This window comes from Colletotrichum godetiae, assembly GCF_030913485.1.
Source record: "Colletotrichum godetiae strain CBS 193.32 chromosome Unknown BDP55scaffold_95, whole genome shotgun sequence".
Classification (NCBI taxonomy): domain Eukaryota; kingdom Fungi; phylum Ascomycota; class Sordariomycetes; order Glomerellales; family Glomerellaceae; genus Colletotrichum; species Colletotrichum godetiae.
This window is the reverse complement of record NW_026851343.1, coordinates 70,493-88,978: the sequence shown is the minus strand read 5'-3', so window position 1 is coordinate 88,978 and position 18,486 is coordinate 70,493. Positions and strand designations below refer to the sequence as shown.

At 52.2% G+C, this 18,486-nt stretch overlaps 5 protein-coding genes across 5 annotated transcripts; 1 reads left to right on the top strand and 4 right to left on the bottom strand.

Annotated features, from left to right (window-relative positions):
* Positions 1 to 95: 95 nt before the first annotated feature.
* On the top strand, positions 96 to 1,535 carry BDP55DRAFT_567442 (uncharacterized protein; the record flags this gene model as incomplete). The annotated part of the gene is made up of 3 exons (XM_060570593.1): positions 96 to 533; positions 598 to 863; positions 932 to 1,535. 3 exons carry the CDS (start codon positions 96 to 98, stop codon positions 1,533 to 1,535), a joined length of 1,308 nt encoding a protein of 435 aa, XP_060422129.1.
* Positions 1,536 to 3,246: 1,711 nt separating this feature from the next.
* On the bottom strand, positions 3,247 to 3,813 carry BDP55DRAFT_638821 (uncharacterized protein; the record flags this gene model as incomplete). Its single annotated transcript, XM_060573165.1, has 1 exon — positions 3,247 to 3,813. One exon carries the CDS (start codon positions 3,811 to 3,813, stop codon positions 3,247 to 3,249), a length of 567 nt encoding a protein of 188 aa, XP_060422128.1.
* A 1,458-nt stretch (positions 3,814 to 5,271) lies between these two features.
* On the bottom strand, positions 5,272 to 6,631 carry BDP55DRAFT_761898 (uncharacterized protein; the record flags this gene model as incomplete). Its single annotated transcript, XM_060580879.1, has 3 exons — positions 5,272 to 6,111; positions 6,169 to 6,530; positions 6,560 to 6,631. 3 exons carry the CDS (start codon positions 6,629 to 6,631, stop codon positions 5,403 to 5,405), a joined length of 1,143 nt encoding a protein of 380 aa, XP_060422127.1. The 3' UTR covers positions 5,272 to 5,402.
* Positions 6,632 to 8,808: 2,177 nt separating this feature from the next.
* BDP55DRAFT_721484 (uncharacterized protein) lies at positions 8,809 to 9,527 on the bottom strand. The gene has a single exon (XM_060578518.1). It carries the CDS (start codon positions 9,297 to 9,299, stop codon positions 8,835 to 8,837), a length of 465 nt encoding a protein of 154 aa, XP_060422126.1. The 5' UTR covers positions 9,300 to 9,527; the 3' UTR covers positions 8,809 to 8,834.
* A 6,072-nt stretch (positions 9,528 to 15,599) lies between these two features.
* BDP55DRAFT_721483 (uncharacterized protein) lies at positions 15,600 to 16,478 on the bottom strand (the record flags this gene model as incomplete). The annotated part of the gene is made up of 2 exons (XM_060578517.1): positions 15,600 to 16,348; positions 16,394 to 16,478. The coding sequence occupies 2 exons, from the start codon at positions 16,476 to 16,478 to the stop codon at positions 15,924 to 15,926; spliced, it is 510 nt and encodes a 169-aa protein (XP_060422125.1). The 3' UTR covers positions 15,600 to 15,923.
* Between the last annotated feature and the right edge of the window lie 2,008 nt (positions 16,479 to 18,486).

The window sequence follows — 18,486 nt, the reverse complement described above, 5'->3', positions numbered from 1 at the left end:
CGCCGGACGTGGGGCACCTGCACAGACTGCCCTCGCCTCCGGAGAGTTTTTATCCAGAAGTTCAGTTCACGCCATCCAATATATCCGCGATCGAGATGGATAGCCGCGACATCACTTCTCGCGACGGACATGACGATACAGAGAACGTCACCCCTCGAGACCCAAAGCAATTTCGACCCGGCACCTACAACCCCGACTCCGACTCCCAGTTCAATGTCATTCCCGATCTTGACTCTACACCCATAAGTTACCACCCTGAACGACCACCCATTTCTCAGGCCAACAGCGTTGCCTCATCCTCTTTAGCAAGCTATGCCAGCGATCTTTCGCTCGGCTCGGGCCCGGGGACCCCAACCAAGAAGCGCCGACGACAGTCGAGTCCCCGGAAACAGACCGTCCTCATGGCCATGGAGAAGGCTGTCGAGTCTGTAAGCTTCGACAGTGATGCCGAGCTCCCACCTGCAGTAGATGATATCGTGTCGCGGATCGAAGAGCTGGCCAGGGGCGAAGGAATCATTTCGCACACGGAGAAGGTTAGTCCACATTCCCAGAAACCTCCTTTCAATTGGCTGAGCTAACGAACTCTTACGCATGAAGGAAACACTCAATCAACAACGTGGAGCATCTCGCCGATTCAGATGGATCAAAGAAACCTCTTTTGCCCGGCCGCCGTCCGGCCAAGCCGAATCAACCCGCGACGAACTCGGACCGACACCCACTCTTGAGAGGGTGAACAAAATCTGGACAGACGCGGACGACTGTCAGAGCTTCCAGCACTTTGAGATGCAGTGGAATTGCGCTGTTCATTTCAAAATCCTCGAGATGGCGCTGGCGCACTTTCAACACCTTGGCTTCTGCATCTGGTACGCCGCAAGCCCGACCCAGATCCCGTTCTGAATTCGTCGGCTGCATAGTTACTGACGGCCTGCAGCACTGGGGTTCAAATTCATCCAAACTACACTCGCGGCGCGAAAGCCTCCCATCATAACAAGAAAGTCGACTTCTGCGTCTTCGTCAACGAACAGTCCCCGGAGCTCACGCGAGCAGCTCTTACCTCCCCCTTCCAGTCCATCAACCATACCGAGTACCCTGCACTGCTCGAGCGCCCGATCGCTCTGTCCCTTGAGACCAAAGTCACTGGGCAGGACTGGGCCGAGGCCTTCAACCAGATCAGCGTCTGGCTCCTCGCTCAGTGGGATGCCTTGGACGATCTCGTATTGCGTACGCGATCACGGGGCAATCCTGCATCTAACAGTGTTCGTTCTGGCAATGCTTACGACCCAAAGCCTTCTGCTGCTGCTGCGGCTGGGTTGGTCTTTTTACCGGGCATCGTCGTACAAGGACACGACTGGTATTTCGTTGCCATGACACGGTCTGCGGCGGGCAAATCTCGGCTGTACAGTCGAGTCCTGTGCGGATCCACCCAAAAGACAGAAGGGGTATACCAGGTCGTTGCAGTGTTGCAGTTGCTCGGCAGGTACATTGAAAACGAGTACTGGCCGTGGTTCCAGCAGACCATTCTCACTGATATCTGAAAATCATCATTCATGCCGTGGTCTGTCATCCCCAAATGGCCTCCACTCCATCGTGTTTCGACGACCTAGTAGCGCCGCCCTTCTCGGGGCCAGATATGGCGAGCACGACGCGGCTGATGAGCAACTCTATCGGCCTCATTCAGCTCTGAGCTTCGCTTGCTGGAGATCGAGCCTTGCTACTATGGGAACGTCCGTGCGAAAAGCTCCGCCTAGTTTCTATTTCAGGTCTAGGCGGCATCCAAAAGTACGATCCACGTTGTGAAACCAAGCTGAGCTGCTAGGATCACGGATGAGTCCTGAAGAATACCACGCGTAGAAGGCGCGTCAGGATACTCACGGAGTTCATCAGCTTGATTGCAAGTCCAGGACCGCTTCTATAACCTCACACTGCGACGTTCGCTAGTTGTCCAAGGTCCCACTCGCGACGAACATAAGGTCTCAGAGGGCAATTCCGGCGACATTCTCGTCACGGCTGCCATTCGCATATCGCCGGTACTCCGACGCAGTAGACTTATGTAAATAATTAGCGTCTATCCCTTGTGAGGCAAACCCGCTCTAAATGTGTGATTGATTGAGTGATGACTCCAAGCGGTCAAATCCCTAGTTCTGTCAGCTAGTCTTGATCTGTCAGATTATGCAATGCCGCTGCAGGTTACTCCGTCTTGGCACTTCTATCAGGTTTCAGCTTTGTTACCTATCAGTACAGAATTGTAGCAAGATGGGTAAGCCAGCGCATGCATAGCTGACCAGATCAAAGCATCATCTAATGCTAGGAGTAATTAACACTATCTGTCACAGCACCTTGTGTCCAGGCGTTCACGGCACCCCTGTGTCCCTACCTGCTATTCATTCTTTGCGCTGAGTATGAGTGGATGTTCGTGTTCAAGGTCAATCGGTGGATCTGGAGATGTCTACTCTTCGTGGAAGCGTTATTTTTCAAAGATCACCTCACCTCCTCACCTTTTACACATTATTAAATTTATTTATAGCCTACACCAAATCTTGATTCTTCAATAATATTCATAGCAGTATATCTGAATAAGGAGATAGAAGACTGATATCTTACAAAACTCAGGGTCTACAACTATCCTGAATAATCAAGGACTAATAAAATAATAAGAAAGTAACATCCTCAAAATACTACTATTACTGTAACTTTCGATCAATACTTACCAATATATGAATCTAGCTTTGTTTCAAAATGCTTATTAGAGAGCATTGTCTTAATGTTTGATATTTCATACATCTTATAACTTCTACGTTATCTGTTACGGCCTAAGGGCGGGCTGGATCTTCGCGAAGCGCTCCAATGCTCTATAGTACGTCACTACTGACATGTTTTGTCTCCTATCTACTAGACGAACCCCAAGGCGTCCCAGATTGGTGGCTCGGTCGGTCTGCATTGATATTTTGAGATGATCCTAGACCGTGATTATATTGTTTCCAAGCTAGAACAACCAATAGAGGATGCTAAGGGGTACCAAGACGAGGGCGAGAAGCTTTTCGAGGGACTGTAGACGTCGCCAAGAAGGTGCTTGAGGCTACGGCTAGGAAGGCTAAGAAAACTGCCTACAAGGCAAAGACAAAGGTCTAATGAGCTTCTCTCATGTATTACTGGATGCCTGTCTACACTTTGTTTGCCTTCCACGCTAAAACAAGTACTACATAGAATATTACGCCATCCTCAATATTGAGTGACTTGTAAAGTATGTCATCCTTCATTAAACAGTATTACAATGCCCGATATGCCTTGTTCAACGGCCGGTGTATTGTACTCTACAGGCAAGACGTCGCGCAGGGCTGTTGCGCCGGTATTGACAATGGTTCGCGAATCCAAGTCCTTGACGGCGTCGGTGAGACCCTCAATAAGTTTTCTGTTGAGCACGTTTTGACCGACGGACATAAAGATGGCTCCTTCAAATTTGCGAGGCAAATGTGTGAGCTCGCTGACGTAGCCTGTTTTCAAGTCATCTCGCTCAAAAGGTGTTCGCCGCCGATGAAGGCTCCACACACCAATGAGTGACACTATCAAGGCTATAGCGAGGGTTCCCCCCCTATTACCGGCAGTTTTTCTCTGATCGAGTTTCTCGTAGGAATCTGGAGCTGATGAGCCTGCCGATTGGAGGGCAGTCGTGATGATGTACGGAGCGTGTGGCGAAACTTCCAAGTCTCCTTGAGTGTCGGTGACCGTCCATGTTACTGTCTTGATAAGTGTCTTTGCCGCAATTCGAGTTTCATACACCGTCTTCACCGAAGTTTGCTTCGGAATACTGGCCATTGAAAGTCTCATACGGATACCCGGGACAAGGGGAGTCGCACGACGATGCTTCCGTTAGCCCCGAGACAGGAAACTCATTGGAACACCAGCACTGGGACAGTTGCGAAATGGCGAAAGTCCAAGTGTTGTAAAACTGGGCACATAAGCCCCTAGACTGGCATAAGCTACTATCTTGTCGGGGACAAATTCAGGACCCAAATTTGTGCAGCCTACTCGCATCTGACGTCGCGATATTCAAAAATTACATATGAAGGTTCTTTGAACATGATCGCGTCTCCCACTCTCGCAATCTCAAGTGTGTTTATCGAGACAGGATTCTCCAAAGCCCCTATCAAGTCATTATCGAGACTCACTCAGTACATTTCGGTTCCTTTGGCTCAAAAGAACGAAAGTCATAGAATGCAATATTATGCGCATTTAACCACCTGACTAGCAAAGGTCAAGTTTACGCCAGAATGGCCAGTGCCATCTGGTAAGCGCTCTTCCACCCAATGGACGGCAATGGGAGCACAGATGGTTTCAACCACATGACAAGAAAACTTATCTGTGACAGACGCACCATCGACGAGGAAAGCGGCGCCGTAAAGCCGCATCTCCTTGATGTGCTTGCTGCCTCTAAAGACTAGCTTGTCAGTGTCCGCGTTTTGCTACTCAAGTCACGGCTCAGACCCGCGGGCGAATTTTAATCAAATTGTTGGTATCCCTATCACAGGGTAGTTGGTTCGAACCGTGGGTTGACGAAGAGGTCAAATTGATATATATTAACTTCTGCGTAAGGTGTAAAAGGGAGGTTCCAATCGTAGGTTGGGCAGACCGTGGATCTTGTAAGTGCGGTCTGTAAGTGGCCCCTGCGCGGGCCCCTTGCCTCGAGGTCGAATTGGACTTCCAATCCGACACAAATACTTCCCCGTTGGTGATAGCGGCTACTGCTTCTCCCGAATTTGCAAGGTTTGATAGAGTTGTTGGACTTAAACATCACTCCTTACTTAGCCGATAGCTACTGAAGCCTCGTCTGCGCTCGTTCTAGACTTGTCCGGCAGTAGTCATCACCATCCTTCCTTGCGTACAGGCCGTATTCGATCAACCATCTACCCACGGTATAGGATGCGGAGATTGTCAAATATTCGCCGTGGTACTTGAAGGTCAGTCCCGTATCCGAGCCGCAAGCCCAATGGAGCCTCCGAGGGATGTTTCCCAAAAATTATCGTTAGCATTAATCGAGACCGAGAAGCAATATACCAAGCGTGGTACAAAGCCGCTCATGAAATGGAAAACAGTGAAGTCAACCCTCTTACAGCAATTTGAGGATGGGGGCAAGATATAGTTGCGTTTGAGACCCTAGTGAACATTCTTCCAGTCGTAAAACTGTGGAAAGCCCAGAAGGGATTCTTCAGTTTCTATCCTCGAGTGGCTTCCTCACATCATGATCGTAGGTTTATTCATTCATAATGGGGCTCTCTAAGAAATCACGTTGTTGGTCTTGTGCTCTAGATAGGAACAATTCGCTGATAGAATCAAATGTGTGGGATGCAGCGCAATGCGTGCTACTACAACCTACTAAAACCTAGCCAGAACTAAATTGCGGATGATCATGTGTATGTCTCAATCAGGTCTGTGCGGGTCTGCCACTTTGGTGGGACCAAGCTGGAGCGACATTTGAATCCATCATTGTACCACATCTGGCCTCTCGGCCAATCGGCCTCTTGCATAGGGTAGATATGGTGTGGTGTAATAGCCGGAGGGAATCCGGCTATGGAAGGCGCGTGATCTTGTACAAGCAGGTATCCAGTCTCACTGTCAAGCTCTGCATTGCCAGCCATCCCCGACAGACCCAAAGGTATGTTTGCTGGATGTGGGCTGCACTCGTGATGTGAATGCTGAGAAGACGGGCAGAAACTCCACGAGGGGTTTGGCCGCTGATTTGTGACATCCCTGCTGCAGCTTGAGTAGAGAGGACCCTGATAGAAGCCCTGCGGCTCTTCGTACTCGTATTCTGGGTGGATGGTCGGGAATGCCAATTGCTCACTGGCTTGGTTCTCGTAAAATAGCTCGTCCTGTTTATGGAGCTGGCCTGTCGTGTGATGCGTATGGTCAAGGGAAGAGCAATGCTCCCCTTTCATTTCCGTGGGGCTCGTCGTATCATCGTAAACATGTTCTAGCATCGGATTCGAACACGTCACCAGGCTGTCATCTTTCGCAGCGTTCGTAAGTTCCCCCAAAGACTCGTCGAATTCCTCTCCAGACGCCAAGTTATGGATGATCTTGCGATGCTCAATCAGAGCCCTCTTGTGGCCGAGACTGGTTTTCTGTTAATTGGAATTCAAGTCGTTCCGACAGTCCAAAATTGCGACTCACCTTTTAGGACAGATTTCAAGAGCGTATGGACGTTTGCTTAGATGTACCCGACGATGACGCGCAAAACTGGAAGACTTGCGAACGTTAGAGTCCAAGTTCTGTCCACTCACATCGGCGAATCGTTTGTAGCATCCAAATTGATGGCATTCGTATGGTTTCTCTCCAGTATGTGTACGGAGGTGTACTGTCAACGCACTTCTTTGTGTGAAGCTTCTCCCGCAGCCCGGTGTTGAGCATGGATATGACCGTTCCTTGGTATGGATTCGAGTGTGTCTGATGAGATCCGACGTCCGTTTGAATCCCTGGAAAAATTTCTGCGCAAGTATGATGCTCTTCGAGGATTTGCAGCCTTCTGATAGCATCTAGGGTTCCGGAAAGCACTGGAAATTACCTTCTCGCAAGCCTTCCAACTACAGCAGAAGCGATGTATGCGCTCCTTGTCGACAGACTTGGTGATTTCCATCTTCTTCGCAGATAATGTCTATAGTTTATTGATGACGGAGGTTGGTTGTCGTGCCAAATGGGAGAGACAAACCTTTTGGGTTGGACTGGTTCCGAGTTTCAGATCCGATTAGAATTGAGCAGATGTCATAAGCGCGGAGCGATGGTTACCTACAGTCTTCTAGAAAATTGCAGCGGTATGATAGAAGTGGAATCCAAGTGCATGTCGTTTGTTGAAGAAGTCGAGAATTGGCAATGTCCAGAGGTATGTGAATGTAAAGCGGTTTTAGCTTGGGCTGGGAGCGTGCGTCTATAAAACGCCGTCGAAGAGAATGAGTAAGTAGGTAGCGGTCTGGAGGGAATTCGGCCTAGTAGCTGAGCCGTATTCTTTGACACCGATTCTTTGTAAAAGGGGCATATATCATCGCATCTTTTAGCGTGAAGCTTTTGTTATGTAGGTGGGAAATTTTCGGTCAGGCTTGCAGGTTGCCTTTGCGTGTCTAGACCGAAATAGTGCAGCCGCAGTGTAGCATCGTCGTTGGATCCTTGGGAGATGGTCAAAGCTCAAAGAGAAAACCCCTGGGCATCCAGTACTTCTCAAAGCAAGGCATTGGATATCATTTAGTCCTCGTAGTTCCGGTGAACGTGTAGCAAGCAGCCGACATCTGCAGCGGCCTTGATGTGAGTGGCGAAGAGACTTTCTCTTGCCCTGCGCTGGCGTTCTCGTGTCGCCACTATTGATAGCGGACAGGAAGCAATGTATTACGAGTTTTGTTTTCTGTGCCACTTGATAGGGCATGGGCGTCTTATCAAGAGGCTGGGCTGTGTCGACATGAAGGCAGTAATTGGCGTGTTGCATTCTAAACCCGCACAGCAGTGAATCGTCGTTCTTGACTCAAGACCACGGCCCTCAGATGGTTTTTCACGGCCCATATTGGCGAGTCTATTGCAGCGGCATCGAGAAGAAGCCCCGCGAGCGTCGGAGGCCGTAGGACATGTTATTCGGTTGCGACTATCCAAGATCAGCAGCATATCGAAACGAACTTAAAAGAGAAAGGTGTCTTGTCTACGACGTGGAGTGGCGAAGAAGTGCGTCGTCTTATTAGCAGCGTGCTTCAAGCAAAAGTGTAAGAATGCGTGATACAATCTGTTGGCTTTCGTCAGTGATGTTACCGTTATTTCTGTTTTCACCTACGAGCGCCAACGCCGTAAGTTGGCATAGGAGGTCTAACGCTGGTTAGTTGGCCCACTTCCTCACCGAAGCTCACCATCCCCCTGACTCTAGCAAGCTTTGCCGATCACCAAAGAAAGCGTCAACGGGCTCTGAAATCCTACCCACTACTACTTGTAAATTTGACGGTCACTGGACGACTTGCACACTGCAGAGGGACCCATACTCACGTTCCAATGATTGTCTGCACCGCAAGCCAGCCAGCGATCCCGAACCGTGCTATTATCCAATGGCTCTCGTCAACGCGTTACGTCCGACTATGAAGCCAAGCTTTGTTATACACAGCGCGACTCTCGTTCGACACCCTCATGGCTTGAACTCAATAGCCGACTCAATCTCACATCTCGGCCTTTACGGCCGATGATACTGAATCTAGACATCATGTTGCATGCTCCTCGTCCATTGGTAATGAGATTCAGGCGTTTAGGCAGAGTATCAAGGCGATGTCAAACATTATTCTCTATGATATTCGACACCGGTGGGAAATCTCTTCCCGTCGCTTGTATGTCGCGTGGATGTCGCACTGTATTCCCGAAAACATATGTCTCAATGAGAAGTGACGTCGTAAGACACATGTGGCCTCGACTGCCGGCTGAGATTGATCGCGGTATGTTTGCGATAGGTGTATGGTCAAGCATCAGAGTCCACATTCACGACATCAAAATCACCTCTATGCTTCGTGTGCTGGTGAAAGCAGCAGAGCAAGTACATTGTCCTACTCTGGATCATACGCTATCGCCACAAAGCACGGCATTCTCCAGCATTGAACTATCTAAATTCTTGAGATAAACTTCGAGGTCAGTCCGCAAGATCGTATGCGACCAGTTCCAAGTAAATGACAGTGCTTGAACTACCCCGAGCCGATCTGGCGCTACACGATCCATATAGGAGAACCCACAGTTGAAAGCGTCAAAGACAGCCACCTGGTATCTAAAGAAAATAACCTAGAAGGCAATCACCATGTAATTATTCTATGAGCCATATACCACTCCATCTAATCAGCAGTTGCTTCGAAGGCGCCTTCTTCAAGAAACACATCCCAAATCGACGATCTCAGATCCGGCAGAGCCATGTTCGACTCCACGGGGCTTTCCAGGCCAGGACATGCATGTCGGAAACACGCTTCCCAGCGGCACGAAACTTGTTCACACGTCCATTGAAGCCGTCTCATCGCAGGGCAGCATGGGTTGTTCCTCCTAGTTAGGTATATTAGATGTTTCCGAAGGTCGCTTGCACACTGTTGCCATTCATCCAAGAATGAGACGATATCTTCCTTTTCTGGGATATATGGGAGGGCTGTCAGAGGCACGGTGACCACATCACCCTCGTCGTTTCGAGTAGATAATTTGGCTGGTTTGCCGCGAAGGCGCCCATTTTTTTCTTGCTGAGGTCTGGGAATTACCCCAGATAGGAACAACGAGTATCTTGACAGGCGGATGCTGGGAATAGGAAAGTCCATGTTGGCCGGCGCTGTGCGTGTGAGGATTTCAAGACAACTGCTTGATTCGGGAAACTCAGTCCTCGTGGTAACTGGATGAGCACAAAGATGGAAATAGAAGGCTTTTATGGACGATCAGAATGTACCGAGGACGAATTGAGATTTTCAGCAAGTCAAACTAAAGACGTTGGTGTGACTGAATTGCCGTTCGTGCTTACACCGGAACGTCGTTCGCCCCTGTTATGCCTGTAGCGGGCCTGATAATGAAGGAACGTTCAACTGATAACGTTTGCATCCACTGCATCCGGAGGTGGTGTGACTAACTATTGGTGGACATGTTTTGAGCATGGCCGTGACGTGAGAATTCGTGCCATATCCACTGATGTTAGGATTAAGGCAAGATTTGTAGTCCTAACGCACTATGTTGTTGTTGTTGTTGTATTTAACGCCGTGGCGGCCGGGCTAGAGCCCTTACCGCAGACCTCCCGAAGGGTATATGGCGTGGAGGGCCGTGAGCCAAGGCTACCTACTCTACAGTACGTCGTCTCTTTACATCGTCCTCCAAATCATGCCTTGTGGCCACTACGCGTTCTGTCTGTCCCCGGTTCCCGCTGGTGCCCCAGTTTCATTCTTTCCCAAATCGTCCCTTGGAATCGGGAGGTTCTTTGTAGTCCGCACTCACATCTACGTAGGTGTGGATGCTGCTACCGCAGACAGATCTTCTGGAAGAAGTCCGTCACGCGGAGAAAGGCCTCGAAGCCTCGTGGGTCGGTGATTAATCTCTTGAAGTAGGCCTCGAGAGATCCCATAGGGCCTATGGGCTCGGGCATACTGCGAGAGTGGAGGGTCGGCCACCGTTGCCTCCTCGCCAGCGTTAGTCGACAGTAGACCAGGTGGTCCACGTCTTTCGCCTCTCCACAAGAGCACATCATTAGAGCGTCGTCGTGGTTGAAACGTCGGTGATATTGCTCGAAGTCCCCGTGACCCGATCGTGCCGCCAGCAGGTGATGTAACGTAGCCCGCGGCAAGGCCAGTTCAGGAGGGCTGGACAGAGCTGCCTCAAGCCCCAAGTCCGCGTACCGCGGCCTTCGCTCTTTATACCACCATCTCCTGTGCTGGCTTTGTAATTTTTCCCTTGCAAGCCGCTTGATGCCCGCTAGTGTTGCCATTTGACCCATCCGCGCCGGCAGTGTCGTTCCTTCTTTGGCCAGCCGGTCCGCGGCCTCGTTTCCTTCGATGCCCTGGTGTCCCGGGGACCAGTGCGTCCGTATATCAAATATCCTGGCCGCTTCTTGGATTTCGAGGAACGCGTCTTGTGACGAGTCCGGCGCCTTGCCGCGGATGCCTTGTATAACGCTGGTGTTGTCGATACATATGTGGATTGGATGACCGCGATTGGTGAGCAGAGCCCTTCTGAGGCCGGTTCGCGCCCCTTCGACCTCGGCGTCGAACACTTCTGCTAGTCCGAGTCGGCCGCACCCTTGTGCTATGCGTTTGGAGTCTCGGTAGATGACGAAGCCGTACCCCACGGCTCCGTTCGTCGCCCTGGAGCCGTCCGAGAAGACGATCATATGGCTTTCCGGTACTGTCTTTAGCCAGCGCTCGAAAGCTTTCGCAGCCTCTTCTTTGCATTGAACTACTATCTGATCCTGTGAGCTTGGCAGGTACTGTGATTGAAGGAACGCTGGTCTTCCGCATCTTGGCAGAAGTTCAGCCGTCCGTTGTAGTCTCGTCTGTTGCTGTCCCTGCTGGGAGAGCCGCGCGACTAGCGGGTGTCGGCGATCAATCCTCTGTAGTCGGACTGCGGCCCGTAAGCGGACGCCCTCTAAGGCGACTTTGGCTGACGGTAAGCCGGCGTCTCGGAGGAGGCTACTGGTTGGCGTTGTCCTCCAGACAGGCAGAACGGCCCTTGCTGCCGCTGTAATGACGCTGTCGATCTTCTGCACGAGCCCCTTTTGGCCTGTGTTGACGGGTCTTCCTTGGAGAGGCGGATTCGTGTCTGTCTCCGCTTGGCGTCTCGAAGCCGGCTTCGTGATACCTGCGTACCATGTTTCGGCGCCGAAGAGCGCGATCGGCAGTACGCAGGAGACGACGGCTTTTCGCACGGCGGCCGCTGGGAGTCCCCTCTTTGTGTTCGTAAGCTGTCTCAGATGTTGAGCTGCCCTCTTTGCTGCAGCTACTTTTGCGTCGACATGGTGCCGGAAGGACAGTCTCTTGTCGAACCAGACACCCAGCCAGCGTACAGGTTTCGTCGAGGCCTTGACCACCAAATCCCCCGCCCGGACCTCTGGCAGCTCCGCTGGCTGGCCGTGCTTCCTAGTAAAGTGGATGACCTCGCACTTGCTCGGGTCAAAGGAGACCTTGTTCTCCAAGCCCCATCTGAGAATGCCGGCTGCGCTTCGGTTGAGTATTGCGACGTTGCTCTCCAGGGAGGGGCTGATGGCCAGAGTGGCGATGTCGTCCGCGTACCCGAATCGCGCGTTCGGGTCGTCTTCAAGTATCTCTGCGATGTAGAGCAGAAAGGCAATGGGAGATAGTGGTGACCCCTGAGGCAGCCCGCATGACAGCGGGAAGTACTCCGTTGTGCTTTCTTCCAGTCGGACTCTAGCGGTGCGGTTGCAGCAGAAGCTAAAGATCAGTCTGGTCAGGCCATGTGGCCATCCCTGCTGACGCAGTCTAATGACGAGCCGGTTCCGAAGGACGGAGTCGAACGCCCCTTTTACGTCCATAGTCAGAAGTGTCGCCGTGAGTCCTTTTAGGAGGGCCATCTCGATGTCGTGGGTGAGGCAGGTCGTCAGATCGACGGCTGACCTGCCTTGTAGAGCCCCGATCTGTTGCGGACTGATGATGCGCTCGACAATCGCCAGGGACGCCATCCTTCTGGCTATCAGTCGCTCTAGTCCCTTGCCCAGGCACGAGAGGAGCGCGATCGGCCGCCAGGACCCGGGCTTGGAGGCATCCCTGCCGGCCTTCTGGATCATGACCACCTCAGCTCTGCGGAAGGGCAGAGGAAAGTGGCCGGCCCGCATACAGGACTGGAATAGCTGCCTGACCGGTTCCGAGATGACATCCCAGCATGCCTGGAGGAGGCGTGTTGTGATGCCGTCCACACCAGGGGTCGTTGTCTTTGTTAAGGTGGCCGTCTTCACTTCTTCTCCGCTAACATTGTCCTGCCAAGTAATCGCTCGCCTCGGGACGACGGGTACGTCAAACGGGTCACCCGGTGCGTCATCTTCCGCACTAAACCTGTCGAGAAGGGCTCCCCGAAGCGCTTGAGCCTTTTCGTTAGTATCCTCGATCGTCTGGTTGTCCACAACCAATGGGGGTGCTCTGGTCAGTAGGCTCGCCTTCCGCCAACCCATGATCTGGTACAGGTCCCGGTCTGAAGCGACTCCATCGATCTTTCCGGCCCAGTATGCTCGCTTAGCCTTCCTCACCGTGCTCAGGAACGCCTTTCGTTTCTCCATTAGATAAAGGTGCGCATCTTGCTCCGTCTCCCAGGCTTGTTGGTTGCGGGCAGCACGGTATGCTCTGTGGGCCTCTGCGCATTCCTCCGTCCACCAAGCCGCGCCTTTACCATGTTTTCCTCTCTTCTTGCCGACCGCCTCAATGGCTCGGGAGAAGAGCTCGACGATGTGACTTGCCTGCCCGTCCAGGTCTTCCGGAGTAGGTTGATCCCCCAGATTGGGCATCGCAGCTAGCCCCCCTTCGATCAGGTCTCTCAGCCGAGGCAGCGCCGAGTCGGGCACTGACAGTGGCCGTGGCTGCGGGTGGCCCTCTCCCTGTGACACTGGGCGTTTGAGTAGTGGTATGACGGCCACGATGGCCTCGTGGTCAGCTCCCGGGTGTAGCTGTGGGCTGACCTGCGCGTGCGCAAAAGGGATATTAGAGAAAGCCAGGTCCAGGACATGTCCGCAATCCTGGGTTGCCACCCCAACTTCGCTGATAAGAGAGAGATTGTGGCCGTCTGCCCAGCCTGCGATGTCATCTCCCCGGTTCCCGTTCCTCGTCCCGGGCTCCCAAGAGTAGTGATGCGCGTTGAAGTCACCCGCGATCAAAGCTCGCTCCGGGGGTTTGAGTTCTAGCAGTATCCCTGTTGTGCGGCTGTGGGGGTCGCGGGGTTGTCTGTACACGTTGACGATAGTCGTCGTTTTGTCGACCACCAGCCACAGTACGTCTCTCGTGTGGACAGGCCTCTGCTGCTCCACCGTCATCCCTATCCCTTTGCGTGTGTAGGTCAATACTCTTGGTCTGGTTCCTTCGCTGTCCCAGAAGTCGACCGGGACGAAAGAGTCGAAACCCGGGTGCGTGTTCAGTTGCACGTTTCCGTCCTTCCAGCCCGTCCAGGGTTCCTGGACGAGGACCACATCTATCTGAGCCTCCCAGCAGAGCTGCAGGAAAGCCGTGTGCGCCGGGGAGATCTTTCCGACGTTGCCCTGCGCAACGCGTAGCATCCGTGGGGTCGCCGCTCTCGGCTTACGTCTCCGAGTCGAGTTCGAGGTGGGTGTAGGCATTCGCGACGTTGTAGTTTGGCTTCTGTGCTGCCCGTTGGCTCCTGCTTGGCATGGGTAGCACGGGACGGTCGATGGAGGTGTTGTCGGGGGAGTCTTCGCCTTCGCCTTCGTCCGCCTCGTCTTCATCCATGCTGCTGCTGTCAGTGCTTCCGTCACCGAGGCAAACGATCGAGCTTGCGGAGGGCGTTCTCGTGCGCGCGCGCTTGGCGCCGGGTTGCTGGTTCTGGCTGGTGGAGGTAGGGACGCCTGCCGCCTCCTGGCTACTGTCGGATCGAGTAGCCTTGTACAGAGTGTCCGATGCTTTCTGGCCGGCCTTCCGGATCCGAGCCCGCTCCTTTCGACCGGGAAGGGAGACGACGCCGTTTACGGCCGAGGGCCTCGCTGGGCAGTCTGTGTGGCTGGCTTGGAAGGGGCCGCAGCAGTTGGCACATTGGGGCCTGGCCATGCAGGGTCCCGTTTCGTGTGAATCGGAAGGTCTTCCGCAGTTGCTGCAGATCGGTCGTCGTCCGCAGAACCGGTTGGAGTGGTAGCCCTGGCAGCCGGGGTCGTGTCGGATGAGCGTCCTTCGTTTCTTGACGGGCAGAGATCTGCCGCTTTGGTTGAAGAGCCTGAAGGGCGTGACCTCTGATGTGAATGATATGAGCCAAGATATTTCGTTCGTGACTGGGTTGGGCCCAAGGCGGGACGGTCGAGCAAGGACAGGCTTCTGTCCTGTCTGTGCGAAGACCTCATCTTCAACGAGTGTGGCTGGGTCCAGGACGTCCCCGCCAATGCTGTGTAGTTTTGTTGGGCATCGCGGCACAACGTAAGTGTACCACTTGATAGGCGTCTCGACCTGGTGGGCGCCGAGGCATTCCGCCAGCTTTGCCTTACTTGCAAGTAGTCTTTCCTGTATTTGCTTGTTTCGCGGCTTCAGAGAGTAACCTGTGCTGATATGGTAGACGTGGGGAAGGTCCGCTAGCCCCAGGCCAACGGCCTTACAGACGATCTGTCGTACGGCGAACGGTGCGATCTTCCGAGCGGCCGCTAAGCTTTCTTCCGGGACGCGGGCAAAGATGCGGAGGTCCTCCTTCGGCTGCGCCTGCGGCTGATCCTCGGCGGGGAGTGTGGCCTTCGGGCGGGCAGAGCTCTGGCAGCTCTGGCCGCTCCGGGTCGCCGCAGTGGTGTTGCCCGCCATCGGTGCGACGACAGCCGCCCAACTCCGGGCCGCTATTGGGCTTGTCTCGTGATTGATCAGTCTCTTGAGGGTTTGAATGACATAGGCAGTGGCTTCTTTCGCGATCTGCTTTCTAGAACCGTCAAAGCTGGCGACAACGCTGTCGACGGACCGTGCAATGGTCAGAAAGACGTCTTTCCGTGCCTCGTACTGTCTAGCTTCTTCTGCAAGGGCTGTCAAGACGGACCCTGTGGCAGATCCGCTCGGAGCAGATGCGGTAGAGGCTGCGGGCCCCTCGGCCGAGGTAGGGGCGTCGGTGGTGGCATCAAGCTGGCTTCCCGTTAGGCTGGGCCGGGTCGGCTGTGCCTCGACGTCGCGGCGTCGCTTAGCTCTTGAGGTGGGGTTCGGCTCCGGAGGTGTCCCGGAGCCTGGTTCGGGGTCGGCTTGGTCGGCCGACATCAGTCCGGTGCCCGACGGCGGCTGTGAGGCCATCGCGGATGCGGGCTCCGGCAAGGGGAGGTGAAGAGTTTTCGGCTGTTAGTAATTTGGTGGTAGGCTCACTCATTCACTAACAGCAGATGCCAAGAAAAATTAGGCGAGAGGGAAGTTGTCCTAACGCACTATTGATGTTAGCAAGCACCACAGTGTCAACTATTATCGCACAACCGCAGAATTCCATTTTCGATTGATGGGGTGAATTTGCACTGGTCTCGTTGGCCTGATTGTAGCTGAAAGTACATATGGATGTTATGACGCTATGGAGACCCGGATCGACGGGGGCACGGCAAAGGTATATGCGTTTCTTCGAAAGACGCGGAAAATTCGTTTCTAATAAGCTGGGATTCTTTTCTGACTATTCACTAAATTCATCTCTGGAAACCAATGCGAGGTTTCGCCACATTCATAGAATTGATAGTAATCAGTCGTGTAGAAACCAGAAGAAACTTCAACTCGACAGGCAGGTTGACCTCTCCATCAACAATACCATTGGCCATACAGAGGCTCAAATCGACCCAAGGTGCCGTTGTGATGGGAATCATCAACGGACCCATCATCGGCCTCGATATCGGCAATGTCCACGTTACTTGTATGAGAGTCTTCCTTGCCTTTGTCCTGCCTATAAGCCGATTGGGCGGAAGGCAATCGAGATACCGTCTTCCACCCGATAGTTTGCACAGGTACATCCAAGATGGCGGCAACTCCTACGGCGCCTTCGTACAGTTCAAGCCCCCATATGCAAAGAAGCTCGTCTTGATGATCGACGTATTTCCATGACGTAGGACGAGAACCTTGGGCAATGAATGAAGATGACTGCAGTGCCTTGATGTCGCCTAACCAGCGAGACAAGGCTTGCACCTCCGTCTGAGCAATACGCACAAGTTCTGGGCTCGATTTGGAGCCTACGCAACGCAATAGAATGTTTTTTGAGTTTTGAAAGGACTTACGGAGTCTATGAACAGTAGTAGTTTGTGAGTCTTCGTCAAGCGACTCGATCAATTCAGCAATCTCGCGATCGAGTGAAGACGCCATTTTCCGGAAACTACGACAGAAGAGTGTATGGGCGGGGTCATGTACAACTTACTCCAGGAGGTAGGCTTACAGCGATATAAGCCATTTCTCATCGAGATGATCGGTGCTTTCCCGCCCTGCTCACATAATTTTGTTGCTTAGTCTCAACGGCCCATTACGATATGGTGGTTCTTTGTGACGGCATCGCGGCATCAGTACCGTGAATGGGGTCAAGGTGAATGATCATTTACAAATAGTCCTCTTTCGCGACGAAGCGCGCTCTATCTGGGAATACTTGAATTTAATCGTCTAGTGACACTTATCAATTACGTTCCTCAGCCCATTTGGCATCGGCGTATTACAGTACAGGGTGCTCATATGATAGTAATGCTAGTTAACTATGAATCCTATGTTGATGAATTTCGATCAGCTTACCGGTCTTCCCCGAGGCAGCGAATGCGTTATCTCGTAAGAATAGGCTCTCCAAGTGTGTTTCAAGTCACAGAAGACCAACCAAACCTAAGCAATGACATAGTAGCGCATCTCTTGCCTATCGTGTCTTCTTTGGTCATCATTTCGAGAATGACAGTCTGTGCTTTGTGTCACGAGACCGCCTCATTCGAGTTATTAGCTACCATAGCTATGTTCGTGGTAGGTTGCAAAGGATATAGCCTAGTTCGCGATGACGAAGTCTTTGACGAAGTAGTTTCTGAGAACTGTGTGGTCTCGAGTACCGCGACACGTTCCACAAAGATTCTTCAATACCCTCAATGCCTTAGTTCAATGGAGGCACAGATACAGAAAATCAAAAAGGAAAAATCAAGAGAGCGAAGAGGAAAGATTGACTTTTAAGCCAGCTCGGCTCGGAGCTAACGTTTACGCGGTATTTATTGATGCCTCAGCCTACATAGTCAGGACTTGCTAATTCCAATGCATTTAGTAGTTTGTATGATCCGGGCTAGTCTGAAGCTCATCACAACATACCAGAGCGATACCTGCCACTATGCTCTGATCTTTTCAGTGTCCATGTGCAATCATGAATACCAGTGTATAATATTGCCAATAGGCCGACTTGCATCATACTTGAACGTGAATACAGCTACATATATTATCATGTGAAGTCAGCTTATGTTCATAGACCTAAAGCTTTTATAGCCAGCGGCTTGATTTCACCCATCAAACAGCCTTCACAAAAACAGAAATGTTCCTAACTCCAAAAACTGCTCGACCCTCGCAAAACATCGCTTGTGTCACTGCCAATTCGTAGCATGGAGCTTCACTTCTCTAAGTTTGTAGTTGCGCAATTACATCAACGGTGCCTACATTGTCGCGGTGGCAGCTTCCTCCTGGTTGATAGAATGTCCTGTCGGCGCTTTGGGCTGCGATGAGACGCCTCGACTGAGTTTAGCTGGCCACTGAGGTGGGCGACTGTCTGGTGCCAGTCGGACACCGCCCTTACCAGTGAGGTAATTAAGACGCTGCGCCGTCGGAGACGAGCATAATTTGGAAGGTTGATCAGTAGCGAAATGAGAAGGGATACAACGCAAGTACGGAGGAGCTCTTCCATGGCGGTGTGAGTTTACATTGAGATGCGCTCATTTAAATATCTCGCAACCTCCTCACGGACGCCGCGGTCCCATTGCCCGCCGACGCATTTGATGTCATGCTTGGTCATCAGGAACTACTTTTGGGCAAATTCTAACTGATAGTGGTATCAAGCTGTCTTTGTCATCGCACTCCAACATTTGAATGTGACCCTTGCCTCATGTCGCTCGTCTCTAGGGTGCTTTACGGCCAGAACCTGATATAGTTACGTCATGTCTCGCTAATAACGGACATAATATGTCAACGACTCCTTCGAGTCGGACTTCCCAGGAGCAAGCCAATGTCGAAAGAATATCTAGCTTCAGGTATAACGTCGGGAGATTAGTTAGGACCACCATTACAAGTGAAGTCGCTCACGCTAGTAACCGTCATAACACGCAGTCGATTTTCATTGCTGTAGCTTCAGGAGATTCGTGCAATATAA